Source organism: Hydra vulgaris, chromosome 15, assembly GCF_038396675.1.
Source record: "Hydra vulgaris chromosome 15, alternate assembly HydraT2T_AEP".
NCBI classification, from domain to species: Eukaryota; Metazoa; Cnidaria; class Hydrozoa; order Anthoathecata; family Hydridae; genus Hydra; species Hydra vulgaris.
The window spans coordinates 9,583,877-9,603,040 of NC_088934.1; the positions used below are offsets into that span (position 1 = coordinate 9,583,877).

The following is a 19,164-nucleotide window of genomic DNA, read 5'->3' on the forward strand; positions in this document are numbered from 1 at the left end:
TCATGCTGATTATAGTAATTCAGTTCTGATATCATGCATAGGTGCTGAAACTAAGGCTGTGCAGTTTCCTGCATTTTCCTACTCTATGTAATAGAGATTTTATCAGGACACAGTCAGGTGTCATAAACCAAATTAAGGAAATTACAGGGTCTGTCCAAAAAGTATATAAAAACATTATCAAACACAGCTGATATAAGTATGAAGCAGTTCCGCGTAACGTGAAACAAATCAGTAATACTTTAAAATCAACATGCAGTCAACAGCGTTTATCTGGAGATAATTTATTTATTCTCCACGAGTTAGCATATGATACAAATTTTATTTATAATATAATAATATTTCCTGATTTGGTGGTAGTTATGTACTCAGGTAAAACACTGCAAATTTTTTACCAAGTGCTGAAATCGTCTCAACTACCTTAAGTAAGTAAACTATCATATGATGCAACTTTTTCTTTAGGCCAATTCTAAGACATGTACCAGAAAAAATCTGTGCGGACTTTTTAAAGGATATTTATTTAACTATTGAATTTCGATATTGAATGTTACATATATTTTGAAAGTACATATATTATTATTCTTAAATTTCACTTAAGAAAGTTTGAAGTTTTGAATGTGAGAGCGTACGCACTTTGCGTATTACACTCGATAGCACCTTTTGCACAGTCTTTAGCTGGACTTTCTTGGTAGCTTTGATCCATTTATTTTTGCTGTCTTTAATGTTTTTGGCTTCTTTTACATTGAATCTTAGTTTTCTTTTGACAAGAGCCCAATATCTTTTGATAGGACGTAGTTAATGAAAGTTTGGTGGATTGCAGCGTTTTTCAACGAAATCAACTTTATGTTCTCTAAGCCAGTTTAAAGTTATCCCAGAGTAGTGACATGATACTAAATTAGGCCAAAATAACAGGTTACCCGTGGGTTCTTAAAAACGGCAAAAGACTTTTCATGAGGCATTCTTTTATGTATATTTTAGTGTTAATTGTTCCTGTTGTCACAAAACAAGAGCTTCTTTCACCGCATTCACAAATTGATTGCCAAACGAAGAATTTTTTAGAGAAATTTTGCATTCCAATGCATTTATAGTTGGAATTCAGTTTCTTGTGATTAATTAAGGGGTAAACAGATTTTATCTGTTGACCAGATTCGCACCCCTTCTTCATCTATTAGGCTGGCGCAGATGTATTTTTAATACATTGTTTCCAGTTTAGGATGTTGAATGCTGGATCTTCTTGACTCAATGCATGGGTTTTGCTTGTGTCTCTGTTTTTATGACTAGGCAACTCATTCTATTATCCCCTAATGAGGGTACAGCTCTAAAACTCAGTTTTATGGTTCTAAGGCCGGCTGGTAGTCAGGTTTCCCGAACTCTGTGGTAGTTCTCAGAGAGGCTGATTCCATCAACAGCTGAAAAATATCAAAGTATTAACAGTGCCATGTTGCGCATGGATGGTGTCCCTGTTTGTACTTTTGGTGTGCATTGCGGAGGCCACATTTGAAGCCCTTTGTTACGGCTTAGGGTTTATAAGTAGTAATGAGACAATTGCTTAGGCTATTAAACAGTGTTCTGAGTACTATCTATGCTTTGAGTCAAGTTCTTCAATCTAATTTAAAAATGAATAAAGTACCAAAAACTATAAAACACAAAAAACCATCATCATCACCAAGTTCTCTAAACCTATCATTCACTAATATTCGTGGTCTTCGAAGTAACTTTTCTTCTGTTGAGTCTTATCTCTTGCAAAGTTCACCAGACCTACTTGCTTTTTGTGAGACTAATTTGAGTTCAGCTGTTTCATCTTGTGATCTTAGTGTTGATGGTTATCTTCCTCTAATTCGTCAAGACTCCAATAGTCACATGCTTGGCCTAGGCATTTACATTCTTAAGAATTCACCCATTTGTCGTGAAACTAGGTTTGAATCCACAGACTATTCTTTTATGTGCTTTCGTTTAGCACCTCCTCACTTTATTGCCTTTCTCTTTGTTCTATAATGCTCTCCTTCATCTCAAGACTGCACACTTTTTGACGTTATTTCTGATCATATTGACCAAGCCCTCTCTCTTTATCCATCAGCTAATATAGTTGTTGTTGGTGACTTTAATGCTCACCACTCTGAATGGCTTGGCTCTAGTGTCAGTGATTCGACAGGCATTAAAGCCCACAACTTTTGCCTTTCTCAATCTCTAACTCAAATAGTCAACTTTCCAACTCGCTTTCCAGACAACCCGAATCATTTAGCTTCACTACTCGAATTATGTCTTGTTTCTGATCCTAGTCAGTGCTCAGTTTCTCCACATTCACCTTTAGGTGCTTCTGATCACAGTTTGATCTCTCTAAAACTAATATCTCATTCTTCTTCATCACCTGAATCCCCCTATTATCGAACCTCTTACAACTACAGTAAAGCTGACTGGGATTCTTTCCGTGATTTTCTTCGTGATGGCCCTTGGGTAGAAATCTTTTGTCTTCCTGTCGACAAATGTGCTTCTTACATAACTTTGTGGATTCAGGCTGGCATGGAATCTTTTATTCCCTCTCGATGATTCCAGGCCAAGCCTCACTCTCCTTCATGGTTTTCCTCCAACTGTGCTGCTGCGATTGCCAATCGAAACCGTTACTTCCATATTTATCAGCAAAACAATTCTCCAGAAAACAGACGTCTGTTTATTACTGCTAGAAACAATTGTAAAAAGGTTTTGTCTAACGCCAAAACCCGATATTCTCAGGTCATGAAATCTCATATCTCATCTCAAAAATTAGGCTCTTGTGACTTCTGGAGAATCTTTAATAATATCAATAATAAGGGCAAATCTATAATTCCACCTCTCTTGTATGGTTCAGACTTTGTCACCTCACCTTAAGACAAAGGTGAGTTGTTTGCTAAAAACTTTTCATCAATATCATCTCTTGATTCCACTAGTTGCTTTCTACCTGATATTGCCAATGAACAGGTTGATCCATTGCTTGACATTCATACCACTCCAGCATCTGTATCTAAAGTGATTTCCTGCCTAGACTCTTTTACAGCTTGTGGCCCGGACGACATACCTGTTATTGTCTTGCAGAAGTGTTCTCCGGAGCTGTCGTCTATACTTTCGAAACTATTCAACAAGTGCTTATCAGAGTCTTGCTTTCCAGCCTGCTGGAAAGCGGCATCTGTTATCCCTATCTTCAAAAATTCTGGAGAGCGATCTGATTCGTCTAACTACCGTCCCATAAGTGTTCTTCCTATCATACGCAAGGTTTTTGAATCTTTAATTAACAAACACTTAATTTCTCATCTTGAATCTAATCACTTACTTTCCGACCATCAATACGGATTTCGATCTTCTCGTTCTACAGCTGATTTGTTAACAGTAATAACTGACAGGTTTTATCGTGCATTAGATAAAGGTGGAGAGGTTAAGGCCATCGCTCTCGACATTTCAAAAGCGTTTGATAAAGTTTGGCATGCTGGTCTTCTTCATAAGCTTTCTTTTTATGGTGTATCCGGCAACATCTTTAGGATTATTGAATCCTTCTTTTCCAATCGCAGTATAAAAGTTGTTCTTGATGGACAGCACTCTTCTTCTTATTCTGTAACTTCAGGGGTTCCTCAAGGTTCTATCCTTGGCCCTATACTCTTTTTAATTTACATTAACGATCTTCCAGATATTCTCTCATCTAAGGTGGCATTATTTGCTGATGACACTACCATTTATTCTTGTCGTGATAAAAAACCAACACCCTCTGATTGCTTGGAGGGGGCATTTGAGCTTGAAAAGGATTTCACTTCTGCTACAACATGGGGCTCACAGTGGCTGGTGAACTTTAATTCAGATAAAACTCAATTTTTTTCAGCCAATCGTTATCGCAATAATTTAGATCTTCCTATATTTATGAACGGTGATGTACTCGATGAGTCACCTACTCTTCATCTTCTAGGATTAACTCTTACTTCCAATCTTTCTTGGAAACCATATATCAAATCAGCAAAATTAGCATCTGCTAAGGTTGCATCTCTTTATCGAGCTCAGCACTTTCTTACTTCGGATTCTATCTCTATAAATCTCAAATCCGGCCTTGTATGGAATATTGTTGCCATATCTGGGGCGGATCTTCTAATGATGCCCTTTCTCTTTTAGACAAGGTGCAAAAACGCGTTGTAAACATAGTTGGACCTGCTCTTGCAGCCAACCTCCAACCATTATCACATCGTCGTAAAAATGCTTCTCTTTCTCTTTTCTACAAATACTATAATGGGCACTGCTCTAAAGAGCTAGCGTCTCTTGTGCCGTCTACTATAATTCAGTCTCGTGTTACTCGTCATTCAATTAAGTGTTATCCTTTTTCTGTGACTGTTCCTAAGTGCTCCAAAAACTCTTATTCGTCTAGTTTTTTTCCTCGAACATCAGCTCTTTGGAATTCGCTTCCTTCATCTTGCTTTCCTGACTCATATAATTTGCAATCTTTTAAGTCGTCTGTCAATCGTTATCTTGCTCTACAATCTTCATCTTTTCTTTTTCAGTAACTTCCAACTTTAATTAGTGGCTGCTTGCAGCCTTGTTGGAAGCGAAGATGTTTAAAAAAAAAAAAAAAAATTGTTGAATAATAATGGTGTCCTGGAAGAGATTGGAAATATGCAGCACAATAAGTTTCATCGTCAATAATCAAACAAGATTTTTTGCCACATAATTTTTTAAAGAGCAGCTTTGAACAACAAATTGCAATATTTTCTTGCTTTACTTCATGACTTTTTCTTTTTATAAGGTTTATAGCCACAATTTCTCTTCACTCTTTGTATAATTGGAGCACTTGTCTTAAGTTTATTCACTAAAGTTCGTACAGAAATTTCCAGTTTTCTAAGGCATCTTTCACTTTTTTACCAAGTTCTTGTCTCACAAAACATTTTTTTCTTCCACTTCCAGATTTCCTTTTTGATTGAACCAGTGTCCTTAAATCGTTCTTCTCAGCACTGTTCTCAAAGCCATCTGCAACTCTTTAGAAATTATTTTGTTTCATACACCAGGATTTTCAACAAGAAAATGCAAAAATTTTTCTTGCTTCTTATCTGGATTTGATGACATTTCAATTAAAATTAATTGTTTTGATTACAGAGTTGTTTAAATTTTGAATAACACTAATGCAATGACATTTTAAAACAATTAGATATTTAAAATGATGAATGGTTTTCGTAAACACCACATCAGAACACGTCCAGATTTTTTCTGTTACATGTCTTATCTTTCTGTTTTGCTATTTAGAGAAACTGAGTTTGACCCAATCCATAGTCTGTCCAATCATTCCACTAGCTTTTATGATACATGATTGGAAAATACTAATGCACCATTCAGTTTTTGTTTATCGTAATAGAAATGATAGCTTGTTTGAGCATTGACCATGATGGTATTTGTTGAAAAAAGAAAGAAATTCAACCTTACAACAATGGGAGAGTGGCTCAAGCTTGGCAGATAAAGCAGATCTAATTACATTTACAATGTGCTTTTAGACTTTGTCTGAGAGTAAGAGGGTTGTTATTCATCAATACAAGAATGCCAACATTATTGCAACATTTTTTTGCAGTAAGTAAAAAGTTTTTTTGTTGTCTAACAAAAATTGTGGATTTAAAGTCCAAAATTTAAATCCATAAGCCACTACAAGCCTTAGGCTGTTACAGAAGAGAGATCAAATAAAAAATCGGGCGCTTGTTCTATGCAATCAAAAAGTGAAGAATTTTTGTCAAGGCAAGAGTATAAAGTTGAGTCACCAGCAAATAGAGTCACTTTAGATGAAAAATTTTCATGAAGATCAATATTGAATATAACAATACAGGAGCACAGATAGAATCTTGTGGTACCCTTAAAGTTACTTGAAATAAAGAAGAGTGTAGGCCTTCAAGAATAACTTTAATACTGCAGTTAAAAAGAAATAATTTAATAATCTCAAAACCTTTATATAAAAAACGTAATAACATAGTGATGACTGATCATAGTATAGTTAGAGAGGTCAAAGTGTTTTCTAGAGTTTTGAAAAATTTGAACCGTTTCTTTGGCACTTTTGAAAAATTTTGCAAAAATTCAAGAGAATTCTGAAGAAAACTTTTTTAAGATAATGATGGAAATCTTATCTGAAGCACAAACTGTAGAAGTGTTTAATTGAGAATTAACTTAAGCATTGGAAGCCAGAGTGATTTGGATGTTTAACAATAGGTTAATCTGTTTAACTGGTAGGAAAAATATGGTCATTAGATTCAAGAGTCAAATTAGAGTAAGATTTCTTTGCAAATAACTCTGATTTATTCTGGGGTGAAGTAAAAGGATCAGACCCATGAGTTAGAGATTAAATGTTAGACTTACTTTAGTTTACAACATTGAAGACTAACCAAATTTCTCTAGAACCTAACATCTGATATTAGATACAAGATTTAGTAAACTGAGAATAACAGAGCTTAACATGAGATGAGACCTTTTCAGATTGGCTTCTTGAAATAATAAAAGGACATTTGTTTTCAAGAGAGATGTAAGATGTAAAAAAGGTGAAATAAATGATTAAAAAAGCAACTGCTCAAGATGGTGAAAAATGTAGAATGAGGCTTGACTTAAAATTGAAAAGTAGGAATAAAAACTTCCAGAAAGAATACAAGTCTGAGATGCACTTTATGCATACATATTATGGATATAAACATATATGTTTGCTATTTATTCAGATGCTGGCTTACAATATCCTTTCATATTTATATAAACTTTAGTTTTTATATGATTTATTTTTGCTGAAAGAGAAGTTGATCAGATGATGATGATGATGGCGATGATGATGATGATATTTATGATGATTATGTTAATCATGTTAATCATAATGATGTTTATATATGCATATATATACAAAATATAACATGAATTTTGAATTAAAAAAATATACTTTAGGATGTATAAATGTTTATGCAAACCCGGCCCTGGCTATATTTTATCAAACCCAGCCCTGGTCCTGGTCAAATATCAACCCTAGTCACTTAGTAATATGAAATCAGTATGCCCAGAACTTGCTTCAAAGAACATTTTTATTGTCACAGATCAAGAATGGGATATGACAGAGGCAATCAAAGAAAGTTTTTCATCAGTTCCACGTTTTTCTTGTTGGAACCATGTTTTGCAGGGCAGTAAGCATTGGTTACAATTGCACAGAGTAAAGACAGAAAATGAATTGGCATATTACGATTAATGTATTAAAATTTTTTACTTTTGTTTATCATTATCAAAAGCAGTTTACTCTTAATTGCCAAAAAAACAAAAGTTAACTTTACTCTGAATGTATATTTTAAAATCGTTCTATCTTTCAATAAACCAAATTTTTTATACATTCCATTGTTAAAAATTTCGCTAAAAGTTTTTAAAATTAAGTTTTGTAACAATGTAAATATTTTTAAAACTAACGTTCAGTTAGTAAACGAAGGATAGTTGCATCATGTAATTATGTAAAAAAACAATTTTATTGACTATAATAGACTAGGGTCAGAATAGATCATTCCCCACTGACTAGGATCAGAAACAAGACATAAGCTAAGTAGAGAAGGTAAATGATTCGGATTATCTGGAAAGCAAGTCGGAAAGTTGACTATTTGTGTTAGAGATTAAGAAAGGCAAAAGTTGTGGGCCTTAACACCTGCAGAGTCACTGACACTAGAACCATTTTATCAGAAATAACATAGAGTGTAGTCTTGTGACGAAGGAGAACGATATAGAACAAAGAGAAAAGTGAAAGAGTGAAGTGGTGCTAAACAAGAGCACATAAAAAAATAGACTGTTGACTCAAACCTAGTTAACCAACAAATGGGTGAATTTTTACGAATGTAAATCCCCAGGCTGAGCATGTGACTATTGAAGTTTTACGAATTAAAAGAAGATAACCATTAACGCTAAGATCACAAGATGAGACAGCCGAACTCAAATTAGTCTCATAAAGAGCAAATTGGTCTGGTGAACTTTGCAAGAGATAAGACTCAACAGTAGAAAAGTTACTTCAAAGCCCACAAATATTATTGAATGATAGATTTAGAGAACTTGGTGATGACGATGGTTTTTTGTGTTTATAGTTTTTGATACTTAAGAAATTGACTCAAAGTACAGATAGTACTCAGTACGCTAACAGTCCAAGCAATTATCTCATTACTTTTAATAAACCCTAAGCCGTAACAAAGGGGTCCAAAGGTGGCTTTGACAATGAACACCTAAAGTACAAACAGGGACACCACTAATGTGCAACATGTCACTGGTAATACTCTGATATGTTACAGCTGTTGATGGAATCAGCTTCTCTGAAACCTACCGCAGAGTTCGGGAAACCTGACTATCAGCCAGCCTCAGAACTATAAAACTAAGTTTTATAGCTGTACCCTCATTATGAGATAATAGAATGAGTTGCCTTGTCATAAAAACAGAGACTCAAGCAAAACCCATTCAATAAGTCAAGAAGATCCAGCATTCAACATCCTAATTTGGAAACAATGTATTATAAATACATCTACGCCAACCTAATAGATGAAGAAATGGTGCGAAGCAGGTCAACAGCTAGAATCTGTTTACCTCTTAATTCTTTGCCTAGGAGGCCTTCTACAATACAGTTTTATTTTTTCATTATATTTTTATTTAAATAGTTAAGATAAAAATGATGAAACAAATGTTTTGATTCTAAATAAATACAACAAAAAAAAAACTTAATAGTTTGGGTAATGAATTTTAATAAAGTTAGGAAAGTGAGTTTAATTTTGATGTTATTTTAGTTAAATTTGAGTTATGAAATGTGTTTTGAATGAATTTTAGACTATGAATTTTATGTTTCCATAAATTTTAGTTATGAAAGTTAAGAAACTGAATAGTTAAGGATTTGAAAACAACAACATTTTATTCAAATCTTTAATAAAACAATAAAAAATAAAAATAGAAAAACAAAAGTTGTACTTAGAATTAAACAGAAAAAATGAAAGCTTTATTAATTCTAAATAAATAATTTAAAATTAAACTTGCGAAACAAATGTTTCATTTAAAATCCTAATAAAATGGTAAAATACTGGTTTCCTTTTTTCAAATTTTTAAGTGAGCGCAGACATTTAAAACGAAAATTGGCAAACTCAGATATTTTTTTTTTCACAATTTTTATGCTAAATGTTTGCAGTTCAGTGATTTGTCAATCTGGGATTCTAAATTTTGTATCGACCTGATGCCAACCTATAATGCTTTTAGGTTAGCAATTTTTTGCTAATTTTTTTTCCTAATTCCCAGGGCTGTGGATATATATATATATATATATATATATATATATATATATATATATATATATATATATATATATATATATATATATATATATATATATATATATATATATATACACACACATATATACATATATATATTTTCAGTATTAGTCAAATGAAACTGGCCAAGATTTTTAAAGGAAAAATTTACTTTTAATAGGTTATGAAAGAATTTTACTGAAGTTTGCTTTAACCCATATGTTTGCTTTTTTTGTTGTTGTTTAATTTAGTTCTTTTTTTAATATTAAAAATGTGTTTCTTTTCGAATCTAAGTTAATTTTATTATTTATTTCTTAACAATTTTATATTTAGACTTAAGTCATTGTAATGATAAAATAGCCCTAAAAGTATTCTTTATATCCTTTCATTAATCACATTATATCTATTTGACATAATATTTAACATAATAGATAATTCAATAAATATTTTGATTTGAAATAAAATTAGCTTTTTTGTCAATGCTTACATAAATATGATAAATTACTTCATAAAAACTGCGTAATCTTTTTTTTAAGTATATTTCCCAATTGGCATCAGCTCTTGAATATTGTCATTCAAAGAAAGTAATCCATAGAGATATTAAGCCAGAAAATCTTTTACTTGGCATGAAGGTATGTCAATTTTATATGCTTTTTCATTAATCAGACATTAGGATGGTACTACTATAAAGTATATGTTTTTAAGCATAAATTGGCAATTGAGATTTTATTATGTAGTTAGTGTAGCATATACCAAATATTCAAATTCTTCTTATTAACACAATATGTGTATTATTCTCTTAAAACTAGGGTGAGTTAAAGATATCTGATTTTGGTTGGTCTGTGCATGCTCCTTCATCAAGGTGAATATTGTACAGTAAAGTATTATACTTGTAATTTTATTATAGGATCAAGCTTAATTGTTTAAATGTTTGATTTATTTAGACGTACAACTCTTTGTGGTACCTTAGACTATTTACCACCTGAAATGATTGAGGGAAAAGTTCACGATGAAAAAGTAAATATAATTTTATTTTCAATATATATATACAGGCCTTTGCGGGAGTAAATGAGTGCAAGAGCAGCAAAAAGCACTCCTAAAACGAACATGGCAAGCTATGCAAGCTGCTCCTTTAAACAGCTTCTTAGGAGAGCTTTTGGTTTTTGCTCGACCTATCTGTTTATTCATTAAAAAAATTGCTTATTAAATACAAAAACAAACAATGTATTTAGCTAACGCCAATGTTTGCATATGCAAAAATTAAGAAATGTCATGTTCATTTTTCTGTCTATTTTTTTAACAAAAGTTTGCATGTTTGTAGATTTGTCGCACCATGTTTGTAACGTTAATATTACAAGAATATATTGATAACAATTGTCATTTATTGCAGCATGAAAAAAGTCTTTAGATGAGCATTGTTTTTACTACTTATAAAAAAAGCTTTAAATTTTCTTATTTTAATAGAATGCAGGCATTTCAGGAATTATTAAAAATAATTATTAAAATAACTGCGTTTTTTATTTTAGTTACAGTGATAATTATACTTTTGCTAGAGCCATAAACTGCTCCCATAAACCATTTTAAGGGGAGTGTGGACGAGAGCCCACACTCCCCTTATGATTTATATATATATATATACAATGGTGGAAAAAAAAGTCATGTGTCCGACCACAAATTTAGTTCATTTTACAGAATTTGTTAATTTGTTACCGTTACTGAGACAACATGAATCAAGACCAATACCTTTAAGTATTAAGAAATCATATGCTACCTACAGCCAGAGAGCTTTATGGCACCTTGCCATTAAGCTAAGGAAGTTTGTGATTTCTTACACGATAAGGGTGTTAAGCATATGGAATGGCCATACCAAAGTCCAGATATGAATCCCATTGAACATGTATGGGAAATTCTGTTCAGGGCAATCAGGGGTAAAAAGCCACGCAATCAGGATGAACTTTGGAACTTGCTGCAAAATGCTTGGAATAACATCACTCCACAGCACCTATAAGATCTTATTGAGTCAATACTTCGATGAATTGAACAGATGCGTTTAGCTAAGGGTGGGCATACTAAGTATTAGTAATTCTTCCAGTTCTCGATTAACTATTTCCTTTAGTTTATGAAAAAATTAAACACTGTACAAATATATGGTGATTGTTTGGTGTTTCTGTTTTATCTAGCAAAAAATTCTATTAAAAACTTACTGGGAACATAACTTTTTTTCCGACATATATGTATATATATGTATATATTTCCGATATATATGTATATATATGTATATATGCATATATGCATATATGCATATATGTGTATATATATATATATATATATATATATATATATATATATATATATATATATATATATATATATATATATATATATATATATATACACACACACTTTATTAACATAATCATATAAAAAAGTGTGGATTTTTATAGAAGACGGAGTATTAGCTATTATTTTTGTTTCTTAAAAAATAATTTCTGTCCAGAATACCATAGTTTAAACCTTAATCTATTTTTCTGATCAATGCATAATATTAAATCTTTTTTCTTAAATCTGTTTTATATCTGAGTATAAGTTTAGACTATTATATTAAAAAACATTACACAAACAGTTAATTATAACTTTTATTAAATGTTGCCATGATGATGTTGCTAGTTACCTATATAGAATGTGTCTATATGGGCTGAGTTTATGATGAACATAAGCGCAAGGGCCATCTGAGCAAAAGTTTTGACTAATGTTTTAAAAAACATTTTAAAACCAGTTAATTATAACTTTTGTTAAATGTTGCCATGATGATGTTGCTAGTTACCTATATAGAATGTATCTATATAGGCTGAGTTTATGATGAACATAAGCGCAAGGGCCATCTGAGCAAAAGTTTTGGCTATTGTTTTAAAAAACATTTTAAAATCAGTTAATTATAACTTTTGTTAAATGTTGCCATGATGATGTTGCTAGTTCCCCTATATAGAATGTGTCTATATAGGCTGAGTTTATGATGAACATAAGCGCAAGGGCCATCTGAGCAAAAGTTTTGGCTATTGTTTTAAAAAACATTTTAAAATCAGTTAATTATAACTTTTATTAAATGTTGCCATGATGATGTTGCTAGTTCCCCTATATAGAATGTGTCTATATAGGCTGAGTTTATGATGAACATAAGCGCAAGGGCCATCTGAGCAAAAGTTTTGGCTATTGTTTTAAAAAACATTTTAAAATCAGTTAATTATAACTTTTGTTAAATGTTGCCATGATGATGTTGCTAGTTCCCCTATATAGAATGTGTCTATATAGGCTGAGTTTATGATGAACATAAGCGCAAGGGCCATCTGAGCAAAAGTTTTGGCTGTTGTTTTAAAAAACATTTTAAAATCAGTTAATTATAACTTTTGTTAAATGTTGCCATGATGATGTTGCTAGTTCTCCTATATAGAATGTGTCTATATAGGCTGAGTTTATGATGAACATAAGCGCAAGGGCCATCTGAGCAAAAGTTTAAAAAGTTTGGTAATTTAAGTAATGAATTTCTTCAAGTAAGAATTCATAAAGTATGTACGCAGTAAATCTACTGTTTTAGGATCCCCTACCCCCTGGTACGCACTTGATGCTTTTAACACCCGTATCCCCCAACTGCATACGTACCCATTATTTATTATAGAATCAACTCCCCAGACTCCAATGCAAAAATTTTCCAAAAAACAAAAGAATTTTTAGTTAATTCAACATTTCTCTGTTACATAACATAATATTGATATATATATATATATATATATATATATATATATATATATATATATATATATATATATATATATATATATTTATATCACCAATTTTGAGGCTTTAAATTTAGGTTGACTTATGGAGTGTTGGTGTTTTATGTTATGAATTTCTAGTTGGAAAACCTCCTTTTGAGACAGAAAGCCATGATCATACGTATCAGCTGATTTCTTCTGTATGTTTTTTTGTATTTTTTATTGAGGTTTTTTATATTAAAACATACAAAGACATAACATAGGGAACTTATACTTAGGGTACTTACACTTGTCGTGTACAATAACATAATTACACTGAGGGTAATTACACTTGTTGTATTCAGTAAGAAAAATATACTGGGGGTACTTTCACTTGTATACAGTAAGATACTTACACCAATTACTTTTACATTTTTTATAGGTAAGTTTAACTTTTTTTTTTTATAGGTCAAATACTCTTTCCCAGACTATGTAAGTTCTGGCGCCCGCGATCTTATATCCCAGGTACAGTTATTTGACTTTTAAATTTATGATAACTTTTTGTTTTTTGGGCAAATTACTTTTAAATGTTGTCATCAAAGTGTCATATGTGTACTAGTTTGCAGTGAATTTTTTTTCCCGCACATTTTGTTGGGTGTGTAAAAGTTATGAATAATATAAGTACTGGATTTAAATAGCAGGTGTTTAGCGTGTCATCTTGAGATGCCTTTCAAATTTTAAAATTAATTTTTTTTTGTAAAATATGATATTAAAAAATTACAGTAATGTCAGGTTGTCAGATTAATCATTATTACCAACTTAAATTTCATGAAGTAAAGTTATTTACGTTGATTAAAACTAAAATAAGTTTAGTATTAAGCACCTTTACGGCTAGCATTTACGAGCGAATGCTGACTTAATCAGAAATATTGTAGGAACTGCAGTTAGTTGCACATTGAAAATCTAACATTCTTAAAGCATCTGCTAAATTGCTCTTTATCATTAATTATTTCTTTTTGTTTTAATATGAGTATTGCTATATTTTTTTACTTTTTTTCATTGCTAAGGAATTTTATTAAAAAGAATTTTATGAATATTTTCAGGTGGAAAGGTTTTTTTATTTATACGCTGCACATATCAAATAAACAATTCTTTAATAATTAAATTTTAACCTGATAGTTGAAATTTTTAGATTTTTATTTATTGTTTATTATTGGCCTCAGTTTGCTATGATAGCTATTATAAATATTTACTATTATTTGGCTAAAGTTTTTTTTTAAATTCCTCGTGAAAATAATTATTTCATAATTCTGAAGAAACCAACTAACTTTTTTTGAGGTAATAAAAATACTTTAATGTAAAATATTAAGGTGTTTTAATTATCAGTCTTTAAACATATACCGTATTATATTGCAAAACATCTTTGTTTAACAAAATTATAAACATACATAAATTTGGAGATCCGAAAAAAAGTTCATTGGGAATAATACGCATGTTTAACTAATTAATGTTTTCTTACTATTTTGAACGGAAGGTGATAAAATATCAAGATAGTAATTTTATTACTATAAAAGTTAATAGTGGTTTTATACTGAAAGTATGTGCGATCTGTTGGTCTATAATGTTTTAATTATGTGTCCCGCTCAAATATTGATATTGGAGTGACCACCTTTATTATGTGTTATTATTTGTTTAATATTTAGTTTTCTGATATATATCATATAAAATAATAGATTATTTGTGTTATTCGTTTTAAATAAAGCTTCTTCGCAAGAAACCATCAGATAGATTACCGTTAGCAGATGTACTAAAGCATCCATGGATCCAACAGCATTCTTCTATGTTTAATAAACAAAAGGTTTCAGTGAACCAGACACCTACAACTTCATTCTCGTCTCTTTCTAGTTCTTGATTTTTAGTTTCTTATAATGTAAATAAAAGTAGTACTTATCCTTAAAATCATTGTTAAATTTTTTATTTTTTATTCAAAAGACAATAGAATAATTTTACATTTTTTCTTTTTTAATAATTTGTGGGCCCTTTCACTATAATTTCTAAATAGTTTTTTTCTCTTTATTTTTATGTTCAATTCACCTTTCCCTTTAAATGCAATGCATTATGGTATTTGTATGTACGCAACAATAAGTCGAGTAAAATGTCAAATATTCAAAGAACTGAGATTGTCCCGATAGACTTTGGTGTAGTTTATTTCACACCTTTTAAATTTTTTAGTTTAAGTTTTAAAAACTATATTATTGGAGTAAACTTTGCACTATTGAAGACTTCGAAGAAAAGATAACAACAAGTGCACCAAACAATGTTATTCGACTAAAAAAACGAGCAAAAAAAAGTCATGATTTTACATTTTGTGTACCTAAATGCTTTAGCAACTAAGTAAAACATAAAAATTTATTATTTTATGCAATTCCCAACAAAAAAAACAAAGAATAAAAAAAATTATTAGTTTCTTTTAATAATTTCTTACATACTTTTACATCCTTTCAAATATTTTTTTAATCATAAACTGAAAATAAAATGTATTTAAACAAAGTAAAATCTTACTGAACCAGTTTCATTTTCAAATTTAATTGATTGCACAAAAAGTCCTCACTTTTTGTATAGAACAAAGTCAATTTCGCTCTTTTCTGAAAAAGCTTTGATACCTTGGCATTGGTAAAATGAACTCTTTGATTTTTAGTTTTTGCTGTCTATTATTATTTCAAAACAAAAAGTTTTATTGGTACAAGCCTTTTGTACCCAAAGATAACTTTTTAAAAAAGAGAATTTTACTTCAATTATGTTGTAGCTGTCCTAATTAATACACAACCCATCAAGGCTAGAACCAGCTGTGGCATTTAGGATTTATAACAAGATCACATTTTTTAGCATCACAGTTAACTTTTTCTTTCAACTTTTCATGAGCAATATCTTCATTTTTTATACTCCACTGACAAACTCGTGTTAGTAAAATTTAATTTCAATAATTAACACAGCCATTGTCATTCCTTGGTTTAATTCTACATAATAAAATATTTGGTTTAACTCTAATCTATTTTACATAGCTTTGAATAACTGATAACCAGCTATTTTATGTTTAGCTGCTCTTCTTTCAAAATATCGTCTGATACTATATAAATAAATATATGTTGATGTGTTAATGGAAACAGAGGTGTTGTATTTTGACCATTAAGATACATCTTTAGAGTCTCTAATAGAGATTATTTTGTTTTCATCGCTATTAAATTCCTCGTTTGTAATTACACAAAATGTTGTATTTAGTGAAATCATGCTAAGGCTTTTAAAAAAGCTCAAACCAGCAGAAATATTTATAGAGTTAATTATATACTTTTACTTAAGTATACTTGCGAAATATACTTCAAACAAGCTTCTCTAACGAAATTCAACTACAACTACGTTGAAAAATTTGTTAATATTACAATGCAGTTATTCTCCTGCGGAAATAATAAGATTTTGTTAAGGATTTTGGCCTAAATTTGTTAAGGATTTTAGCGTAGATTATAAGAGAGAAATCTATTATCTATGTATTGCGCGTTTTTGATTTTTCTGTACATACAAAAACCATAATGCATTGCGTGAAATAATAATAATAAGGGGAAAGTTGAATTTAAGACATTCTAGTAGGTCTTGGAGATATTCCTCGACGGCACATTACTTGACTTTTGTGCTATAGGCTTGGCAGATATTAAAAGTCCCCAAAATAAGCTAAAGTTAGAAATAAAAAAAGTTAAAAGTATGTTAAAAATCTTACAAACAAATAAAATATTATGTATAAGGTTCCAATTAAAATGAGAAACACCTTGTTTCATGTTTTACCTTCTTTTTCAAAAATTTTATCGCCTCTCTGAGTTGCATAGAATTTTAAGAAGAAAAAAAAAGTGAGCTGCTTCCATAATATAATGGCTTACTATTATTATTTTTTTTATATATATATAAAGGTTAGGATATTAATACATACATTTTTCGATCCAATTGAATAATAAGCGTAAACTGACAATTCTAATGACAGTGGCCAGCTGTAAACGTAGTTTCAGCAAGTTGAAGTTAATTAAAACCAATCAGCTGTAATCGCAGTTTCAGCAAGTTGAAGTTAATTAATAAAAAATATTTACCTACGTATATCGATGACGCATAAAAAGATAGACTTCGCTCGCGATACTCACCGTTAAAAACATGTTTGTGAGTTATTCAGGTTTTCATTTAAAATTACATTGTTTGAACTATTTTGCAACTACTGATTTGCTAACTGTAATAACCTATAGGTTTTATCGTGCATTAGATAAAGGTGGAGAGGTTAAGGCCATCGCTCATGACATTTCTAAAGCTCACTTCTGCTCACAATGGCTGGTGAACTTTAATTCAAATAAAACTCAATTTTTTTCAGCCAATCTTTATCGCAATAATTTAGATCTACCTATATTTATGAACGGTAATGTACTCGATGAGTCGTCTACTCTTCATCTTCTAGGATTAACTCTTACTTCCAATCTTTCTTGGAAACCATATATCAAACCCATTGCAAAACTAACATCTGCTAAGGTTGCATCTCTATATTGAGCTCGACACTTTCTTACTCCGTATTCTATTCTCTATCTCTATAAATCTCAAATTTGGTCTTGTATGGAAAACTGTTTCCATATCTGAGGCGGATTTTCTAATGATGCCCTTTCTCTTTTAGACAAGGTGCAAAAACGCATTGTATACATAGTTGCACCTGCTCTTGCAGCCAACCTCCAACCATTATCACATTATCGTAATGTTGCTTCTCTTTCTCTTTTCGACAAATACTATAATGAGCACTACTCTAAAGAGCTAGCGTCTCTTGTGCCATCTACTAAAATTCATTCTGGTGTTACTCGTTATTCAATTAAATCTCATCCCTTTTCTGTGACTGTTCCTAAGTGCTCCAAAAACTCTTATTCGTCTAGTTTTTTTCCTCGAACATCAGCTCTTTGGAATTCGCTTCCTTCATCTTGCTTTCCTGATTCATATAATTTGCAATCCTTTAAGTCGTCTGTCAATCGTTATCTTGCTCTACAATATTCATCTTTTCTCTTCCAGTAACTTTCAACTCTAATAGTGGTTGCTTGCAACCTTGTTGGAAGCAAAGATGTTTTAATAAATAAAAAATAAATTAAAAAAAAATTGATTTTCTTAACTAATTCTTAAATCGAATATTTATATCTATCCTTATGCACAGTGGGCCAGTAGGTGGACAAAATGGGAAAAATTTTAGTTGTCTAATCTTGAAAACCTATTTAATTTTAGTATCTACATATATTAGGAGAAATCTATTGATAATTTATTTATATTAAATCCCTTAGTTACCAGGACTCTAAGCATTTGAATATTGAGATAAAATAAAAAAAATAAAAAATTATAAATAAGTAATTAACGGTGACATCAACGTTGTGTTATATTTCAATTACATCTACGTTTTTGAAACAAAAAATTAGTACATGTTATTCTAGAGTATTTAGAGATAAGAAAAACCAATGTGTGAAATAAATTTGTTATAGCATGTTATCTCAGTTATACTTTGAAAATCACAGATTAAAAAAAAAAATTTCTTAAGAAACTTATTTTTTGCCGCACAATAACTAATAATTACCACAATTTGCCATGTATTGTCTTATATTTATTTGAGCTATATGATGCTTTAATCGAGTTTTAATTGATTGCTCGTCCCCTTAAATCCCCGTTCAGATTTTATGTATGTTTTAACTTGGTTGCTATGGTACTAAATTTTGCATAGCAACAACTCATTTTTACATTAACGTTGTTTTAACAGTGTTTTACTTGCGCTAAATACACAATATTGGGGGTATGTATTAAAATGAGATTCAGAATTCTTATGAGGTTAACTTTTTTTGGTTACTATGGATACCTTAATTTGCATAACATAGCAACAACATATTTTCGGTAGTTGTTAGTAATTTAATTACTAACACTGACAGTAATTTAATTACTTTTAATTTTAATTACTAACACTTGTAGTAACTTAATTACTAACAAGTATTAGTAGTCCAGGCGGCATATATATTATAACTTTTTACTTTTAAATACAAAATACTTGTTACAATAATTATTTAGATATGGTTTTGTTAAACTTAGACATTCATAATTTT

At 30.7% G+C, this 19,164-nt stretch overlaps 1 protein-coding gene across 1 annotated transcript in view; it reads left to right on the forward strand.

Moving 5' to 3' along the window:
* LOC136092445 (aurora kinase C-like) overlaps positions 1-15,027 on the forward strand; it is a 37,751-nt gene extending 22,724 nt beyond the window's left edge. The window contains exons 7-12 of the mRNA XM_065820691.1: positions 9,806-9,901; positions 10,079-10,131; positions 10,214-10,286; positions 13,138-13,239; positions 13,487-13,543; positions 14,781-15,027. Coding sequence (XP_065676763.1) covers positions 9,806-9,901; positions 10,079-10,131; positions 10,214-10,286; positions 13,138-13,239; positions 13,487-13,543; positions 14,781-14,930 — 531 coding nt within the window. The 3' untranslated portion in view covers positions 14,931-15,027. The remainder of the gene's footprint in view (positions 1-9,805; positions 9,902-10,078; positions 10,132-10,213; positions 10,287-13,137; positions 13,240-13,486; positions 13,544-14,780) is intronic.
* Positions 15,028-19,164: the final 4,137 nt, after the last annotated feature.